At 50.8% G+C, this 18,363-nt stretch overlaps 2 protein-coding genes across 14 annotated transcripts in view; one reads left to right on the top strand and one right to left on the bottom strand.

Moving 5' to 3' along the window:
- The window catches only part of SULF2 (sulfatase 2), a 114,121-nt gene extending 110,067 nt beyond the window's left edge, over positions 1-4,054 (top strand). For all 6 annotated transcript variants that reach the window (XM_045981228.1, XM_045981230.1, XM_045981231.1 and 3 more), the window contains 6 exons: positions 201-370; positions 556-698; positions 1,725-1,848; positions 2,504-2,537; positions 2,736-2,789; positions 3,690-4,054. In XM_045981228.1, the coding sequence (XP_045837184.1) occupies positions 201-370; positions 556-698; positions 1,725-1,848; positions 2,504-2,537; positions 2,736-2,789; positions 3,690-3,720 (556 nt within the window). In that variant the 3' untranslated portion in view covers positions 3,721-4,054. The remainder of the gene's footprint in view (positions 1-200; positions 371-555; positions 699-1,724; positions 1,849-2,503; positions 2,538-2,735; positions 2,790-3,689) is intronic.
- Positions 4,055-5,070: 1,016 nt separating this feature from the next.
- Positions 5,071-18,363, bottom strand: part of NCOA3 (nuclear receptor coactivator 3) — a 142,372-nt gene continuing 129,079 nt past the window's right edge. For 6 of the 8 annotated variants that reach the window (XM_045980301.1, XM_045980303.1, XM_045980300.1 and 3 more), the window contains 6 exons: positions 13,542-13,835; positions 12,223-12,327; positions 10,487-10,733; positions 9,261-9,435; positions 8,777-8,918; positions 5,071-8,483 (listed from right to left, as the gene is read on the bottom strand). In XM_045980301.1, coding sequence (XP_045836257.1) covers positions 8,472-8,483; positions 8,777-8,918; positions 9,261-9,435; positions 10,487-10,733; positions 12,223-12,327; positions 13,542-13,835 — 975 coding nt within the window. In that variant the 3' untranslated portion in view covers positions 5,071-8,471. The remainder of the gene's footprint in view (positions 8,484-8,776; positions 8,919-9,260; positions 9,436-10,486; positions 10,734-12,222; positions 12,328-13,541; positions 13,836-18,363) is intronic. The other 2 variants (XM_045980306.1, XM_045980307.1) reach the window with 1 other exon arrangement.

The following is an 18,363-nucleotide window of genomic DNA, read 5'->3' as shown; positions in this document are numbered from 1 at the left end:
GGGGCCGCGCAGACTGGGCCTGGCCCCCAGCCGGCGTCAGACCAGCAGTGGGTCTTGGCCAGCGGTCCTCCGCCTGGGGGACCCCCCCCCCCATGGCAGGGCGCCGGCAGGAAGAGCCGAGGTTCAGGGGCCCGGACCCCCAGGAGGCTGCAGGCGGGGAATGGGGGAGGTGTGAGGGGTGTGGCCGTGTGTGCCCCTAGGAAGGGCCTGCAGGAGAAGGACAAGGTGTGGCTGCTGCGGGAGCAGAAGCGGAAGAAGAAACTTCGCAAGCTGCTCAAGCGCCTGCAGAACAACGACACGTGCAGCATGCCGGGCCTCACGTGCTTCACCCACGACAACCAGCACTGGCAGACGGCGCCGCTCTGGACGCGTGAGCGAGCGGGCTGGCGCGGGCAGGAGGGCTGCTCCCGGACTGCACGGGGACCCCCCCACCACCAAGGGGCCCCCAGCTCGGGGCCGCGGGGCTCACAAGCCCTGGGGACAGAAGGGGACCCAGGGCCCTAGACGGGAACCCCGGTGGGCCGCTCACCGGCGCGCACCCCCTTCCCTTGGCAGTGGGGCCCTTCTGCGCCTGCACCAGCGCCAACAACAACACGTACTGGTGCATGAGGACCATCAACGAGACCCACAACTTCCTCTTCTGCGAATTCGCCACGGGCTTCCTGGAGTACTTTGATCTCAACACGGACCCCTACCAGGTACGCGCAACCCAGGCTGGAGAAGCCGGGACGGGGCCCCTGAGCAAGGGACAGCACATCTTCCAAGCCCAGGCTTCCCCCTGGGCCCCTAGGGCGGGAGGGACTGGTGCGTCCTCGGCCCCCCGTGCCGCCATCCTCCCGCACCTGGAGTCTGGGTCTTACACCGCCTGTCCCTCTCACTTGGGCACCCGCAGGCTTTAAAGCAAGTGTGGAGGCTGCTAGAACTGGAGGGCTTTGAGGGTCCCTAGGGTCAGACCAAACCCTGCGGGCCTACGGGGACACGCCGGCCACAGCCAGCAGTCGTGACATGCCAAGCACTAGCCCAAGTGTCTGCGAGTACAACCCTCGGAACACACACCCGCCCGGGGCCCCAGGACGTGCAAGACAGACAGGAGGCCCCGGTCTCTAGCGAGCGGCCTGTGCGCGGCCCTTCTGAGACGGCCGGTCCCCAGGAGCTCCTCCGCGCCGGCGCGTCCCAGCAGCGCGGCCTTGCTTCCGTCCGGCTTCCGGGGCTCGAGAAATCCTGCAGTGGTTTTGTAGGAAACCTGGTCTCTAAATGCCAGCGGCTCCCCAGTCCTGGCCTTCAGCTGCCCCACAGGCTGCCGGTCTCTCCCCTTAGACAGGCCGTCCCCGTCCTTTACACCAGGGGGTGGCAGAGCGCGCAGCTTTGTCACCAGCAGCTCCCAGAGGAGGCAAGAACCCGGGTCCCTGAGCCCCCCCCCCCTTCCCGAAGTGGCAGCTTTGCAGTCAGGAGGCGCCGAGGGGCTGCGGGGGACGGTCCGGAGCTGTAGGACAGAGCGGCCGCCGAGGCGCTGGAGCCGCTGGTCGGGAAAGGGAGGCACCTGGGGCCGGTCTGTCCCGCGGGAGAGAATGTGGCGGGGCTCACGGGCACGACACAGTCTGGCAGAGCAAAGGCCACTGCCCCCAGCATCCCTGCTCCCGGCCTGCCTGGAGGAAGTGCCCTGGTTGGGGGAAGCAGGTAGGGGGTCCCGCACACGCCTTGCTGACGACCTTTGTCCCGCGCAGCTGATGAACGCGGTGAACACGCTGGACAGGGACGTCCTCAACCAGCTCCACGTGCAGCTCATGGAGCTGAGGAGCTGCAAGGGTTCCAAGCAGTGCAACCCCCGGACGCGGAACATGGAGCTGGGTGAGTCGGCGCTGCGGCGTGGGGCCGCGGGGAGCAGGGCCCCGCAGGAGGGAATTTAGGAGGTCGGCCTCGTCTGAAGCGGGGGCTGCGGTTCCCCCTCCCTAACGTGCACCAAGGTCATGGAAGTCCCGACACGCTGTGTCGGTCACGGTGCTACATGTCTCCCAGTCACGTGACATCTCATCACCTTGTGACAATCCTTGGGGGGGTGGGCGGGAATCTGCTCGTCCGTGCTTCAGGGCGGTCACATGACCAGGGCTGATTCCGAAGCCCACACGCTGGATCACGTGGCCGATCCTCCAGGAACTTTGCCGAGAGCCACACACAGATGTCCCCGCCGCCCCGCTCTCGGGGCCCATGGCTTCCGGTCCTCTGGTATAGGTGTCCCTGCCCGTATGTGCCTCCCCACCATGACCGTGACCCAGGTCACTGTTGGACGGATACATCAGGGTCCTACAGCTGGTGACACGCAGTACGGGCAACCCCCAGGCTACCTAGGAGTCTCGGGAACATCTGCCCTGGGGGACACGGTCAAGGTCATGAATGACAAAAACAGGAAAAAAAGAAGAAAGGCAGTTACAAAGCAGGTGTCATTGCTTGGGCCTTTTTTTTTGCCCTAAACTGTTTCTCTTTTGTTCATGTGTGTCTCACTTAGGACTTAAAGATGGAGGGAGCTACGAGCAATACAGGTATCCGGTCCCGTTGTTAGAGCCTGAGCCCATCCCCTGTGCTGGCCCATCCGGGGTCCAGCCTCTGAGGTGGCCCGAGTCGGGCTGAGGCCCTGCCCTTTCTCTGGTCTGCCAGGGGCCTGGACCACCCACCGGGGGGGGGGGGGGTTGTCTTTCTGGGTGAAGCTAACGGACTCTGTCTCACACCCCAAAACGTAGGCAGTTTCAGCGTCGAAAGTGGCCAGAAATGAAGAGACCTTCTTCCAAATCGCTGTGAGTTGAGGAGCCGATTTACAGAGAGATCTGGTTTGCCGAAGCTGCTGTGTGTGCATGCCCTTGCTCTCGTGATCCTGTCTGTCCGTGTCACGAGCAGGGAGCCAGGGCTTCCCGGGTCCTAGATCAACACCTTGTGTGACGTTACCTGTAGCACACCCGAGGCCGGGGAGACCAGCGTAGTCCTTAGGGGTTGAGAAGCGTGTAAGCCGTACACTTACCAGCCATCTCAAAGGCTGCGGAAGGGCTAGCCGGCCCGTCCATGGCAGCAGCAGGGCGACCCCCTGAAACGGCTCCCAAAATATCCCTGCCCCCAAGTCTCCCCCCCAGCGCCAGAGCGTCTGCCGAAGGGCTGCGATTGGGGCGACCTGGGTCCCCTCTAGGCTAACGGGAACGACCAGTGGGATGGGGCTCGAATCCTCGAACTCACGGAGCAAATCCAAACCCACAGACACGTGTGAGGGGGGTACAGCTCGGGGCACGAGCATTTGACCGCAGACAGGCGTGAGGGTTTTCCACTCCCGCCGGCCATTCCTCTGCCATTCGGTTACCAGCCAGGCAAACAGACCCGCTTGGTGCCCTGCCCTGTGCGGCCTCGGGTCTCTGCCCTCCCTTCTTTCCGTGCACGGAAACCACCTGTGGCTGTGCGGCCGGCCGGGCGGTTCTTCGGCGCCCCCGGAATGAGAGCGCGTCGCCGCCCGGTCACGTCCCCAGTGCCGCCTCTGCCGGGCGGCGTGTGCAAGCCACAGACGGAGTCGGGGCGGCTGGCTGGGAGCGGGCCCTTCCTCGGCGGCGCTGCACACGCCCTCCGGGCAGCCACACCCGTGGCAAAGCGCCGAGGCGCGCCGGGGCTGCTTCCGGGGACCGGGGACGCTGAGAGGAGTCCGCTTTGTTCCGCAGGGGACAGCTGTGGGAAGGCTGGGAAGGTTAGGAAGCGCACGCGGGCCTCCAGACCAGAAGCGCCACCGGACCCTACCGACCGGGAAGGCCGTGCACGACTTCAGGCGGGCAGCCGGGGGCCTGGGTCCCGGGACCCGCTTCCCGTCCACATGGCCCGCTCTGGAAGACAACCGTGCGGAGGAGTGGGACTTCGGGAAGTCCGTTTTTGCCCCTGCTTTTTGCTTTGGACGATACCTCACCAGCTGCACAAAATGCATTTTCATATCCAACAGTCACCACTAACCCTCTCTGAGAGGCTTACAAAGGGAAGAAGAGTTTCTCGGCAATTTCCCCCAACGGTGTAAGGCACTGGAACTTTTTTTTTTTTTTAAATCATAGGGGAAGAACACCCCTGTTTCAGACCCTTCTTTCGGTTCGTCACAAAGACGCAACCTGCAGCTGCCTGGAGGCGGCGCCGGGCCGGGCCGGGAGCCGGCAGCGCGGGGGCACGCGCACGGGCACGCGCACGCGCGCCGTGAGGCCGGCTGTGTCGGAAGGACGGACTCCACTGTACATAGGAGACTCCGCGCGTAACGGCGTGGGAACTCGTAGGGGATCTAACCAGAAAACCCGGTTTGCGGGAGTGGTGGTGTCAATAAACGCTCTGTGGCCAGTGTAAAGAAAACCCCTTGCACTTGTGGACATTTCTGTTCCTGCCCAGACGCCGTTCCCGCCCCTATGCCTTTGTCATGTCCCAGAACTGATGTTTTTTAAAGTACTGGAAAAAACGAAGTTGATGTATGTATGTCCCAGGTTTTAACAAAACTGTATTTGTAAAGAAGTTTTGTAGTCTCAGTATTGTCGTACGACGTTCGAAGTCCCAGCCAACGACCGGCAGTTGGTATGAGGTAACCTTTAACGTTTGTAAAAGACCGTTCTTGGGAGTTCTTTGGTGTGCTTGGTTTTTTCAAAAAAGCAGTCAACACCTTTTTGGAAGGAGACACTTGGGTTTTCCCAAGGGGGAATAGAGGAGTATAAATTAATGACGAAAATTCACCACACTTCAGCAACCTCGCAGGTAAGTTTCCCATTCCCCCCGCTTCAGGACCCTGCTTTTTAAAAATGTTAACCGGCTGCATAGCAATTCACGCTGCTAGGCCCCTCTCTGCGCCCGCCTGCCCGGCCTGCCCAGCATGGCGGAACAGGAGGGCCCCCCCCCCCCCACCCAACCTGCCGCGCTTCTCCATGAGCAGACGGTGGAGAGGCCCCCCAAAGCGCTCGCCTTCCAGCGTTAACAGCTCCGCTTTTCCATTATTTGAAACAGGATCCCTTAACCACCTCTTTACCCTTAATCCAATCAGGATTTTTTTTTTCAAAGGAAAAGAAGGAAACAAGCAAGCTCTTAGGCGTCAATGTTAAATAGAAACCTTTATTTACAATGACATCCAAAATGATCGCAACGCAGTCAGAGCTTACCACTCAACCATCTCCTAAGTTATCCCATGTGGTCTGGGTTCTTTGCAGTGTAGAGAATGATTTAGATTTTTAGAAGAAACATTTAATGTAAACTTAATTGAAACTGAATTCATTCTCAATACTATTATAAGTCAGTTCCTGAGAATTTTAAATATTGCTCTCAGAATGACATTTCCATCATCGAAATTCCACACATTGGAAAGACAGAGAAAGAAGGAAAGAAAAAACACCTTGCTCATTAAACAGTTGGCCTTCGAGCTGAAAAGCAGCTCCTGCTCCTCTGAAGCAGGGGGTTTTGTCTGTCCTACAGTCTTTACTCCTAGGACACACCCGCTTGTGAACAAAACTCATGGAACCAGAGAGGCATAAGGACAACTTGGCAGTCCTTTCAAGGGCCGCAAGCCAAGCATGTTCTATGCTCCCCCTCCCCATACCCCCAACTCACCTAGATAGTAAATACCAATTAACTAAGCAGTCCTGGTGATTGATATTTACACCTTCTCCATCAAGATGCACAATTCAGTACAGTGGCATCGTAATACGAACATTAACAATGAATTTCTATTTGCTTTTGAAAGGAAGAAATGTATCTCCTCTATTATCATTTTGATCTTTATAAAATATATATATTTATATTTATATATCTTTGGATTCAGCAAAAAAGTAGGTACTGGAAATATCACACATTCTAAAAGCAGATGAAATACCAAGGTTTAAAAAAGTGGGGGTTGGGGAGTAGGGAGAGGTAGGCAGCAGGAGTACAAAGAGAAGTATCCAAAAAAGATAAAAGGGCAATAAAGGTAAAAACAAATTATCTCAAAAGACGGCATCTATTAAAAGAAATCAAATTCTTAAGTTTGCACCAATAAAAGGAACAAGTAGAAAATATAAAAACTTATAATAAAGTTTCTCCTTTTTTTTCCATACAAAAGGGGGTGCTGCCTTCCAGTTAGCCTGGAGTTGGGACTGAAGAATCACAAAACTTTGTGTTTTTTGTTTGTAATTTTTAAAAGTCAAAAAAGGGAAGAGCACCGTTCTCTCTCTCCCCACGCACATGTGACGTAACCAGGAAAGGTTCAGATACACGTGACACACCTGTGTCTAAAAAGACGAGAGACTGACTCAGCTACGTCTCTGTCTCCAGACAGGAGGGTATGTTATCTGAAAAGTACAGGCCACTGTGACGGAAGCCGATGGATTTACAATCTCAGATTTATTTTCAACCAGGCAGTGGGGGAGAGGGTGTCAAATCCAAATCTATTCCAGCGGTGGTTCTGGAAATATGGGTTTCACTTATGCATAAGTCAAAGAAATTAAGTGATCTTACCTTCAGAAATACCTAGAAAAATTGGCTAAATATCTATGAAATAAAATAAAAATTAACTGGTTCTCGGTTATTGCTAGGAAATTGATACCAAAGCCAGCCAGAGACCTTTGAAATTCACAGATATTTGAAAACCCAATTTCATTCAACTATTTGAAGCGAAAAAAGTAAGCCAGATAAAAGGAATTAAATTTCTTCTCTATTCCCAACGGACCAGAACGAGTGTCCCGGCCCGGCAAGAGCAGAAAGGGGCAGTGGCAGGGAGCACAAAGGCACGTGCTCAGCCAGACCACAGCTGGGAAGCTGCACGCCCCGCCGCCCTGGAGGCTGAGCTCCCTGAGAAACCCCGACGCCACTCCGGCTCTCAGGGACCAGGAGCGCACCACTTCCAAGTACAAGACAGCCGAGCAGACACTAGACGCCACACATCAAGGGGTCTACTCCCGAGATCTCCATGTGGGATTTGGGTCCTAGCAACCAAAACCTTAGAGCACTCCTTCAGCGGACGAAGAGGCAACATATTCGATGAAAAAACAGAGTATCGTGAGCTGCTATTGTTTAATTCAAGGACCGCTTAAAATCCAAGATTCTTTTTTCAATCAAATTGTTTGATCTTTTAAAATTCTTGATCTCTTTTTTTAAAAGTTTATTTCTCCATATCTATTCTTTCCCCTAAAATTAACAAAGTGCTTAGTTCTGGTAGAGGAATTTAAAAGACAAATTTAAAATGCCTACATCTAAACAAATGGTCTTTTAAAAAAAAAAAAAAAAAGCATTTACGAGGCCTACAAGAGGGAGGCACCTAACACTGGAGCATGGGGGGGGAGGGGCGCCTGCAGACCGCCATCCCCTCCCCCAGGCCCCAAAATTCAGGGGGTGTCTCTTCTGTGTGTAGCCTCACCACACTGAGCTTACTGAAGTCAACAATGTTAAATATTTAGCTTCACAAACTCTGTAAAAATGAGTTGTTGTGACCTGCAAAAAAGGTATATACATATTTTACATAATACAATATCTTAAAGGTCCTATTTACAAAAGAAAATCTATTCACAGAAACACTGCGAAATTCTGATTCAGAATGCAGTACCTGGCCTTGGGTTTTCTGCAACTTCTCTTCAAAAAGCATTATTGCTCTACCATATAGGCGAAGGGTGACACCAGTACTTCCAACAACAACAGAAACCATAGTCCTTGCCCAACGGATCCGTTCGGACAAAAACCGGGAATGTGGCTCACCATTCCTCAAGACCTCAGGAATATTGCATTTATCCATTACTTTTTAAATAAAGTGCACTCGGCCGCACGTTCGCATGGGGAAAACTGCTCCTGCTGCAACTAAATACTGTCATCTCACTGTCCCTTCCACGAAGCCATGTGACATCAAGGACATCTCCTGGAGGTCAAGTGTTACAGGACATTAAAGACAGGAAGTTCTTACTCAGGGAAAGGTCCAGGACAACCAAGAACAGGGCAGGAGCAACTCAACACAATCACTGAAAGACAAGAATTGAGAAAGGCCAACTTCTCGGGACAGAGTCCGGTGAGAACACAGAACCATCTGGTCACGACAAGAACACGTGAAGTTCGCCGGGCACTGCCACGAGAGAAACCAGACCTCCTCCCCTCTCTGGACTTCTCCGAGGTCCTCCAGCCCGCCCCCACGGATGCGAAACACTCTGACAACCGGGCAGAAAGAAGAGGCACGGCAGAGTGTCAGGGTAAGTCATACTCCATCCCTCCAGAATCCCATCCCTAAGAGGCAGAATGCCAAAATATGTGTCGTGAACTCCACGATACCCAGGAGGCGGGAAATACAGGTAGGCATCGCGCATCTGCTTCAGATCCAGTCCTGCTCAGATGACACCGCTCGGAAGAGCCTTCCCAGAGACCGAAGCCGGGTCTCTCCTCAGAGCTGAGTGCGCAGGCGAGGATCCCTCACTCCCGAGAATCTTCGTGCAGTGTCCTCTGTGCAGTGATTTCCTGGAGGTCCCGGTGTAGGGGTGTCAGCAGTATTTCTGTTATCAAGCAGAAGACACGCGAGGAAAACACGGGCTGTGCACAGCACAGAAGGCGCCTGCAGCGGGCCCCCTGGCTGCTGGATTCAGATTCCTTAGATGCCGCATTACCGAAGCTCCCGGATGGCCCAATGCCTTCGAACCCCAAGTTTTTCCAATGACTCTAGCTTTGGGTCATCCACCCCAAGGTGAAAACCTGCTGAGGACCTTTAGATTACAGATGAGGCTTGGGCTCTCTCAAGAGATAAGGAAAATTTTTCTGACAAAAGGAAGGGACAGACCGACCCCCATACCTGATCAGGACCCATGGGCATGCCGGCCATGGGCATGGAGTTCATGTTCATCTGCCCCATGGGACCACTGCTGCCGTTCATGTGCACCATACTGTACGCCGCAGGGCTCCCCTGGTGGGCGAACTGCTGCTGGGGAAAGGAGCTGTAAACCAAGTGCGAAATTACGACCTGGGTCATTCTAGTCACACCGGACACGCACAGAGACCACCACAGTTCTGTCAAGTGTCGCTGTGCTTCAGCAGAGAACACGGGGGGAGAAGAGGACCCCCTGCCTGCCTTGCCTTCTCTGTTCCACAGCTGCCTGTGGACACGTGTGGGGCAGGAGGGAGTCTCAAAATGGAGAAGCCAAATGACACACTTCCTAACAGAAACCCAGGCCTTTCACACTCTCAGTCCACACAGGCTTGGCTGAAGCATGCAGAGGTTACTTTCTTACACTTTGGGCCCCAGAACATGAATGCCTTTTCAAGTCCCTGCTCCTCACCTGTTCCTGGCGAGGTTTCCTGACGGCCAGCCCTTTATTTCCGAGGACTGGTACAGGGGCGCGGTCTGAGGGTGCTGCAGCATGGGGTTCTGGGAAGGACCCATTCTCGAGGGCATCATTGCATTGGGAGGACTGGACACTCGACCGAAGCCCGGGTCTGGCTGCTGTCCCAGTCCTTTAAAAAAGAAGGAAGAAAAAGAAACTGCAGCATCCGTCTCCTATAGAAACTTCACGCTCTCTTCCGCGGGCAGGGGAAGACAGAAAGTGCCCCAAGATGCTGCCTGCCGGTTGCGCTTGCTTCTCACTGAGACGCCAACTGGGGGAATGGGCTTACCGCTGGGAGCAGACCTTCCAGCCCACCGAAGAACCGTTACTTCGTGGAGGTTTCTGTGTAAAAGGGACTCCATCTCATGCTACGGGCATCACTCTGTCCCTCTGTCCCCAGGTGGCAGCAGAACACCTAAAATGTAATCTCCCCAAAAGACACCCGGCCCCCCACTCCCACCATGTTCCTGGAATCTCTCAAAGACTGACCTGAAGGGATAATACGCATTATTGTAATTGATACACAGCCAAGTCACCAAGGAAAGGAACCAAGGCCCACATGGCGTTCCTCTGACATGAGCGAGCATCCAGAGCCTGTGGAGTCCAACTATACTGGGACATACTTTGTTTGGGGTTGGGAGGGGAACCTGGTGGTCTTTCTTCCAAATTAGGGTGTGGGGAGCTGAAAAACCAAGACCCGGGGGACGAAAAAATGCTCAACTCTGATAGCGTATCTACCACAATTACAATTACGTGTGCACGCCCATAAACATTCTGGGGTTTTGTTTTGGTTTGTTTAGACCACTCAGTTTTTCTCCATTCGACAACGAGCACCGTCTCTTGATCGAAGTACCGCGTGTCCTCCCTTCTCCCACCCTCCCTGCCCCCCTCCCAGTGCTGGTGCCTCACAGGCCTCGGGCGACGCATCTATGAACACGCAGTGACACGGAAACTCCTGATGCAAGACTTCTAGGGTTCGTCTGGCCTGGCCTGGCCTCTTACTGCACCTCGTCAGTCTCAACAGCCACCCTTCCCTGTTCTGCTGTTTTTAATGAATTCCATCTTTCTAGTGAATAACAAAGGGAGTAAATACGATTTTGTATTTAATATGCAACAGATCTCCGAATCTTCGATCCTTAGTAATGTTACTTGGGGGAAGCCATTTTCGCCATCAAATTTACCGTAATTTGGTGGATATGGAAACTGCTGGGGAGGAGCCTGTGGCATCACGGGCCCTGCCAAAATCCCATCCATGCTGGGGGAGGCGGTCACGTTTGGGGGCGGGCTGAAGGCCTGCGGCTGCGGCTGCTGCTGCTGCTGTTGCTGCTGCTGCTGCTGCATCATCACGGCCACGCGCTGCTGGCGGAAGTGATGACTCAGCAGCTCCCTGCTGCGCTGAGCCACCATCTGGGCGTTCAGAAAACCCTGCTAACACCCAAGAGAACGTAGTTACACACACGGAGCAGCAAGCGGCCAGTCCGTACACACAGGACCACCACCGTACTGGAGGTAGGAGAGAAAACCACGCAATGCCTTTCTTCCCGCAAGCGGAAAAATGCACCATTCTCAGCAGGGTAAATTCTCAGTATGGCATCGTGGCTGGGTGGGGAGGACGGGGTACACAACAGGGACCTGGAAACTGTTTGGGCGAGTTGTCAAGCCTTCACACAGAAAACACTCCTTAAAGTGAGAGAACATTTAAGGGTAGACTATGAAGATAAATTTTTCAGAAACTATGAAATAAAACTACAAGAAGGAAAAGGACAGCAATAAGCGTGTGGGAGGAGGGGAGGCACAAGGGAGCATTCCCCCAGAAGAATGGGGTTATACTCAAATAAACAGGAGTCTACCCCAGAGGGGCCTGTAGAGTCTCTTAAAGCTTCTGAAACAGATGGAGGGTTAGGAGCAGCTGTCTGCAAGTTCGGGAAGTAACATGGTCAAAGCACAGAACCAAAACACTGACTTGGGCCCTATCAGCTGGGAGAAAACACCTGCAAAAAAGCAACTTTTATCTTTCCGGAGGGCATCCTAGCTCAGCTTATTCAAGACGTCGGATTATCAAAGTACTTCCACGCAGGCCTAAGACAGCAAACGCTGGGCCTGTCACAGTCAGTTGTTTTGTCTGTTGCTTCTTACAATCATTAGCAACAGTCTTTCCAACCACAGTAAAGGACTTCCGTGTGGTCATCTGCCTCGCACACATCAAGAAAATACCTTAGTACAGTCTCCAACTTGTGCTGGAGGCACAGAGAACTCAGGCATCATCCTTCCCACTACGGGAAACAAGTCATCTCAGAGACAGTCCTTGAGAGTTGCATTATGTATCGTTTACTTTTTTCTTCTTATAATCTCGTGTTTTACCCACTGAGCGTATGGTTTCATAACCCAGAAACAAAGAAAAGTTTATAGATTTATTATTTTAAATCCTGAAAAAAGTGTCAGCTATTTTCACCACAAATAATCACAAAGGGAATTAAAAAACACGAATCCATGGTTTTAATAAAAGAGCCTCCCCTCCTGATTCCTCATCACCAACAAGAGAGAAGAACGGCAGAGGAAGTGTGATGAGAGCATGACTGGTTTCTTACACAAGAAACTGGGAACTGGTGTGTTTTTGTTTTGTTTTGTTTTGTTTTGTTTTTTTATTTCTTTGACAGAGAGAAATCACAACTAGGCAGAGAGGCACGCAGAGAGAGAGGAGGAAGCAGGCTCCCTGCCAAGCAGAGAGCCCGATGCGGGGCTCGATCCCAGGACCCTGGGACCATGACCTGAGCTGAAGGCAGAGGCTTTAACCCACTGAGCCACCCAGGCGCCCCGGAACTGGTGTGTTTTAACATACATTTACTGAGGGCCAAGTACGGATCAGGCCCTGCACGGGGCCCACGGCAGTGACCATGGACAGACTCACTTTCCTCACCTGGGAGGAGACCTGAGGCTGCATCATGGGCCGCATCACGGCAGCACTCCCAGCAGCAGGGCTGTCCATCTTCATCTCCAGTGCCTGACGGCTCTGATTCAAAAACTGGGGAGAGACTGGTTGGTTAGGATGCCTGTGGAGGACATCAGTGAGCCCCAACAGCTTTCCAAATCCTCAGCACCTCCCGGGAAGGTCCTGACGCTCCTTCCAACACGTTAACCTGGTTAAGTCCCATCTACACTAAACCAGCACACTTCCGCACTTCGCGGGAGCGTGCAGCTCTTGATCTGAAGGCTGCGAGTTCAAGCCCCAAGATGGGTACAGAAGTTACTTTTTAAAAAAACAAGTAAATAAGTGGAATTTTTCAAAAAAACAAAAATGTTCATGCTGAAAGGCCTTGTCAAACAAATGAAGCTTTATTGTTTGGTATCAGGAGGAAAAGTTAAAATACAAATAAATCTGCAGCTTACGGACTATCTTCAACAGAAACTCGAAGGATTCGGAAAGTCAGATTTTCTCCGGGATTATTTAGGCCACTAGGGAAATAGCTTTAACTTGCTCAGACCAACACTAAATAAACCACCTCCTCAGTTAGCTTTTCCTAAGTGACTTCAGTGGAAAGAAGTGGTAAAAAGTAAAATGACACCGTGAATGTGGTAACACAGCTTTCCAGAGCACCGACACTGACTTCTCGTCAGATCAACCCCCGCGAAGTCTCCGGCTCACTCGACCTGACACTCACTCCCTCATCAGCTTACACGGTTCAGTTCCGCCACATTTAATACCTCAGCATACCCAACACATAAACAACATAAAAATAGTTAAATTTTAAAAGATATGTTGGGGATTAAGAAGATAAAAAAGAGAACTCTTAGTTTAGAATATTAAGAGAACTCAAGCTTTTTAAAACATCTAGAAAGCAGAGGTTCCATAAAAAGAATGTTAAAGTCAGTAAGGTTTAAGTATCTGGTATTAATATTAAGGACTTTTTTAAAAATAGAAATCATCTACCTCTAAGCCATCAAGAAATACTTTCCTCCCCCAAGGCCCATCTCCTCGGACATTTTTCACTTTCTAACCTGTACAACAGAATAATCTTATCAAAAGGTAAGGAGGACCTGACCAATCCCAGCAGGACCACTCCCTCAGAAGGAAGCACCTGGACCAACAAAATGTTACACAAAAGTCCCAACAAAAGAGTGTGAGCTGACAAGGGCTAGAGAGCCAGTGGCAAGAGCCCTGAAGAGCAAAGCCTGACCCCGCGACCGGGGGCAGCCCGAGCGGAGGCGCGTCTGGCTGAGGCGGCTCGTGCTGCTCACCTGCTGGCCTTGCAGCCGCTGCTGAAGCTGCATTCGGAGCTGCTTGGGGGTGCTGGTCCGGGGCCTCATGACGCTGGCCCTCGGGTGCATTCCTTGGAGAGGAAAATTGCCTTGCTGGTTCATCGGATTCATCATGGAGTTAAAAGACGGTGATTGTCCCTGAAGATTAAAGCCTCCTTGCATCGGAGGCCCCTGGGCCGGGTACGTCTGCCCATACAATGCCGCCTTCGGATCCATCATTCCTGCCGCTTCCTGGCCCTGGAAAGCATCCTGTTTGGACTCCAAAGCTTGTCCCTTCAACATCAAACACATAAATGAACAGTAAAGTGCATGTAGAAAGCAACAGAAATCAAATGCTCCAAGAAAGGTAAAAAATAAAGGCAATGTATGTAAACAAGGATGCCGCAGAATTCCAAAAGCAAAATCAAGTTTCCTGTCTGAAGTTCCACGAGAGCACAGACCATGACCCAACGTTTTCACTACGTTGCTGCTTCACAACGCTGCTGCTCCGTGTGCGTAACTACATTCTCTCTTGGGTGTTAGCGGGGTTTTCGCACTAGGACTAGTGCCTAGCACAGAGTCTCGCACAGACAAGAGTACCTGGAGAAATGCTATCTGTTCCAGGCCAGATTTCTGTACCACCACAGACCTTCAAAGCCAAGTATAAAAAAAGAATTAAACTTGTGATCAATTAATTCTCTTGTAATTAGTACAGGAATATTCTGACGGTGACTCGAGGTGATTTGGGTAGGGACTGAGGAAACCAGCATAAATTCGTATCCCCCAAAGCGCACTACTAAGTCGCACAAACAGAACCTGAAGCTGGCCATCCACTGCTACTGGTACGGCTGCAGGGCTGTTAAACCGTCCGTCACAAGTATTTTCCAGTGCCTGCTGAGTGCCTGCCCTCACTGGTCTACATGCGAAGGGGACGTACACAGTAAAGCCCAAGAAGTGACAGAACAGTGAGAACAGCGATTCTGAGGAAGGGAAGAGCCTGCCACACTGAGACAAGAAAGGCCCGCCGGCTCCTGCGCTCACCTGTACCTCCCTATCCCCAGGCAGGGAGTGTGGATGCCAAGTACGCAGGCCGGCTCCTCCCAGCACACACTTGACCTCACTCTGACAGCGACGCACTCTCGATTTCCCCGCCTCTCTGACCTCTCCCTCAGAGGCGTGATAAGCGTTCACCGGGGCTCAGTTCTAGGCCGCCTTCTTTGCTCTCACTACATTTCCACCCGTGCTTCTCATCTACTAGCAACAACGGCCGCACTCGGAATTCTGACTCTGCTTAAGCCAACGCCTGCTGAACAACTTCACCTGGACATCACCGGCCTCTCAGACTTCATGTGTAGAAAAAACAAGTCATGATTCCGACAGCCCCTCCCCCAAAACACTCTTGACTCTCCTCCAATCCTCCCTCCTGGCAACACGGCAACACCATGTGCCCAGAACTAAAGCCAGCAATCTGGATTCCTCATATTCTCCCTTTCCAAGCACGCGTGCGTTGTGTGTGCACACACGCACACGTGGGCCACTTGAGTCCTGTCAGTTTTTCTTCCATATGACATATCGCACAGCCTTCCCTTCTTCCATTCCACTGCTGTGACCCTCTCCAAGACACTTTCTTGCATTCCTATAGTAACTGGTTCTACGCATCTCTTCTGTCCCATCATTCCAATTCCCTTCTCCAGAGAGGAATCTGAAATCCCCTTCTATAAAGAAAATCATACTGTAAGTTAAACATGGATTAAACATAAATGTTTACCTCCTTCCTCTTGCTAACTCTACTAAAATAATAGTAAAAATTTAAAAGGTAGTATCTATCCACAAAACAATGAGAATAAGAAAGGCAACAAGGTTTTTTTTTTTTTTTCAAGATTTTATTTATTTATTTGACAGAGAGAGAGACAGACAGACAAGAAGTATAAGCAAGGGGAATGGAGGAGGGAGAAGCAGGCTCCCCACTGAGCAGGGAGCCCAATGCAGAGCTCAATCCCAGGACCCTGGGATCATGACCTGAGCCAAAGGCAGTCCCTTAACCAACTGAGCCAACCAGGTGCCCGCAACAAGGTATTTCAATGAGCATTTGCAAGACAGAAAAAGAGAGGAATAACCAACTCAAGAACGTAGAGAAGGTGAGACCCATGTGCCTGTAGAGGAAAACACACGTAAGACCTGAGCAAATGTTTCCCACGGACCCAATGACAGATTCCACTGGGGATGTAGAGGGTCTGGCAAAGTGCTTAAATGCAGCTGGTTAGGAATCAGAGTAGAATGCAGGGGAGAAGCTACTTCCTAGTCCCTAACTTGCTCCCCAATTCCACACAGCCAGGTAGCTATCCCTTCTACCTACTCCCTCAGCTACCTCAATTCTGGGACACCAAGCAGAGCAGAGGATAAGAGCAGGGAGAAGCTGAAAACAGGACCTCTTATTTATAATTCCTAGTACAACTCTTATATTTTGTATCTTAACACTAGGGGATCAACTTGCCTGCCCAGAGTCACTCCCATCATGCAACCAGGCAAGGACAAGCTCCAGGCAAGGAAAACAGTCAGTAGAAGAGGAGGAGGTCACAGCTCACATGTTGCCATCTGGGGCGTCCCGAAGTAAAAGGGCCAGCCCCCCACCAAACCCTTTCAGTGAAGACTGGCTCCTTCTGATACATCACACTTAAACATAAAAAGATAGTCCAGGATGGCAAGATATGTGACGGTGAAAGCTTCCAACACGAAAGGGACACAAACAAATAAAAAGTAACTTAGAAACAAGGAAAATAGATATTAAAAAACACAGACTCAGTTTAATACCCAACATGTCAATAGACACCCCAAAGAGATAAGAAAATACAGAAGAGATAAAATGATTAGAGAAATGATACCAAATGACATGTCTGATAAGCTTTAGAAATAGTCAACTCTAAAAAATTTAAAAAAAAAAAAAACATTCAGTTCCATTACCAATAAATGCAATTAAAACTCACTAATTAAAAAGAAAAGAGAAGAGGGATGCCTGGGTGGCTCAGTCAGTTAAGCAGCTGCCTTCAGCTCAGGTCATGATCCTAGGGCCTGGGATCCAGTCCCACACTGGGCTCCTCGTTCGGCGGGAAGTCTGCTTCTCCCTCTGCCTGCTCTGCCTGCTCTGCCTGCTCGTACCCCTGCTTGTACGCTCCCTCTCTCTCTCTCTGTTAAATAAATAAATGAAATCTTTAGAAAAAATTTCAAAAAAAAAAAAAGAGAGAGGGTATTATGCTAAGCAAAGTAAGTCAATCAGAGAAAGACAAGAATCTCATGATCTCGGGGCGCCTGGGTGGCTCAGTGGGTTAAGCCGCTGCCTTCGGCTCAGGTCATGATCTCAGGGTCCTGGGATCGAGTCCCGCATCGGGCTCTCTGCTCGGCAGGGGGCCTGCTTCCCTCTCTCTCTCTCTGCCTGCCTCTCTATCTACTTGTGATCTCTCTGTCAAATAAATAAAATATTAAAAAAAAAAAAAAAAGAATCTCATGATCTCACTGATATGAGGAATCTGAGAAACAAGACAGAGGACTATAGGGGAAGGGAGGGAAAAATAAAACAAGATGAAACCAGAGAGGAAGACAAACCATAAGAGACTTTTCATCTAAGGAAACAAACTGAGGATTGCTGGAGGTCGGGGGCGGGGGGTGGGGGGGTTGGAGATGAACATTGGGGAGGGCATGCACTATGGTGAGTGCTGTGAATTATGTAAGACTGACGAACCCCTGGGGCCAATAATACCTTCTATGTTAATTTTTTTTAAAAGAGAGAGAGAGAGACAGGATACACTAAAATGCCCCAAACCAAAAGGAGTCTCTGTGCATCTGACATACAGCAGAATGAGAGAGACAAGACCCACACCATGATGCGGTTTTATGCAACTTCAGAGGGAAAAAGTTCCCGAATAATTCCAGAGACGATCAATGGGTCACACACAGAAGAGCAGGAACCAGACTGGAATAGGAAGGAGTACACAGCAACACCGGGCGCCAAAAAGCTGTGGAACAATTCTTCCAAAATTCTGAGAGGAAATTATTTTCAACCCAAAATATAATACAAAGCCAGACACACAGGGGGCGGAATAAAGATATAATAAAGATATTTTCAGACATGCAAGGACCCAATACACTTAATGTCAGGCAGTAAGGACAGAGAAGTTAACAAAAACTGTGTTTGAACAAAACAAAGGAATAAAGCAAGATGGAAAGCCACTTGGGACCAGGGAGCTGGGAGAAAGAGACGAGGGTCTAGACCTGCCTCTCAGGACAGAACAACGCAGAGTAACAGAGAACCACAAGAGGGAAGGTAGGAACTGAGGAATTACCTAATGTGTCTGCACATGGGAAGAAAAACTGAAGAGAAATTTTATATTTCCAATGGAGCATCAGGGGAGGATCAGTATTAAATGTGTAAAAAACAGATTTAAAAAGGCAGTTAACGAGTGCTGTGAAGTGTGTAAACCTGGCGAGTCACAGACCTGTACCCCTGGGGATAAAAATACATTATATGTTTATTTAAAAAAATAAATAAATAAGGAAAAAAAATAAAAATAAACCTACTTCAGGTTACAATAGAACCTGGGAATTTTTCAAAACTGTTTTGTCATTAGGTGTGAAAAACTGAGTCTTTGTAGTTTGGCTTAGAATTGTAATAAAACCAAATTTTTGTAAGAAAAAATAAATAAATAAAATAAATAAAAAGGCAGTTAACGGGGCGCCTGGGTGGCTCAGTGGGTTAAGCCTCTGCCTTCGGCTCTGGTCATGATCTTAGGGTCCTGGGATCGAGTCCCACATCGGCTCTCTGCTCTGC

The sequence above is a fragment of the Meles meles genome, chromosome 16 (assembly GCF_922984935.1).
Source record: "Meles meles chromosome 16, mMelMel3.1 paternal haplotype, whole genome shotgun sequence".
Classification (NCBI taxonomy): Eukaryota; Metazoa; Chordata; class Mammalia; order Carnivora; family Mustelidae; genus Meles; species Meles meles.
This window is presented reverse-complemented; position numbering and strand designations above follow the sequence as displayed.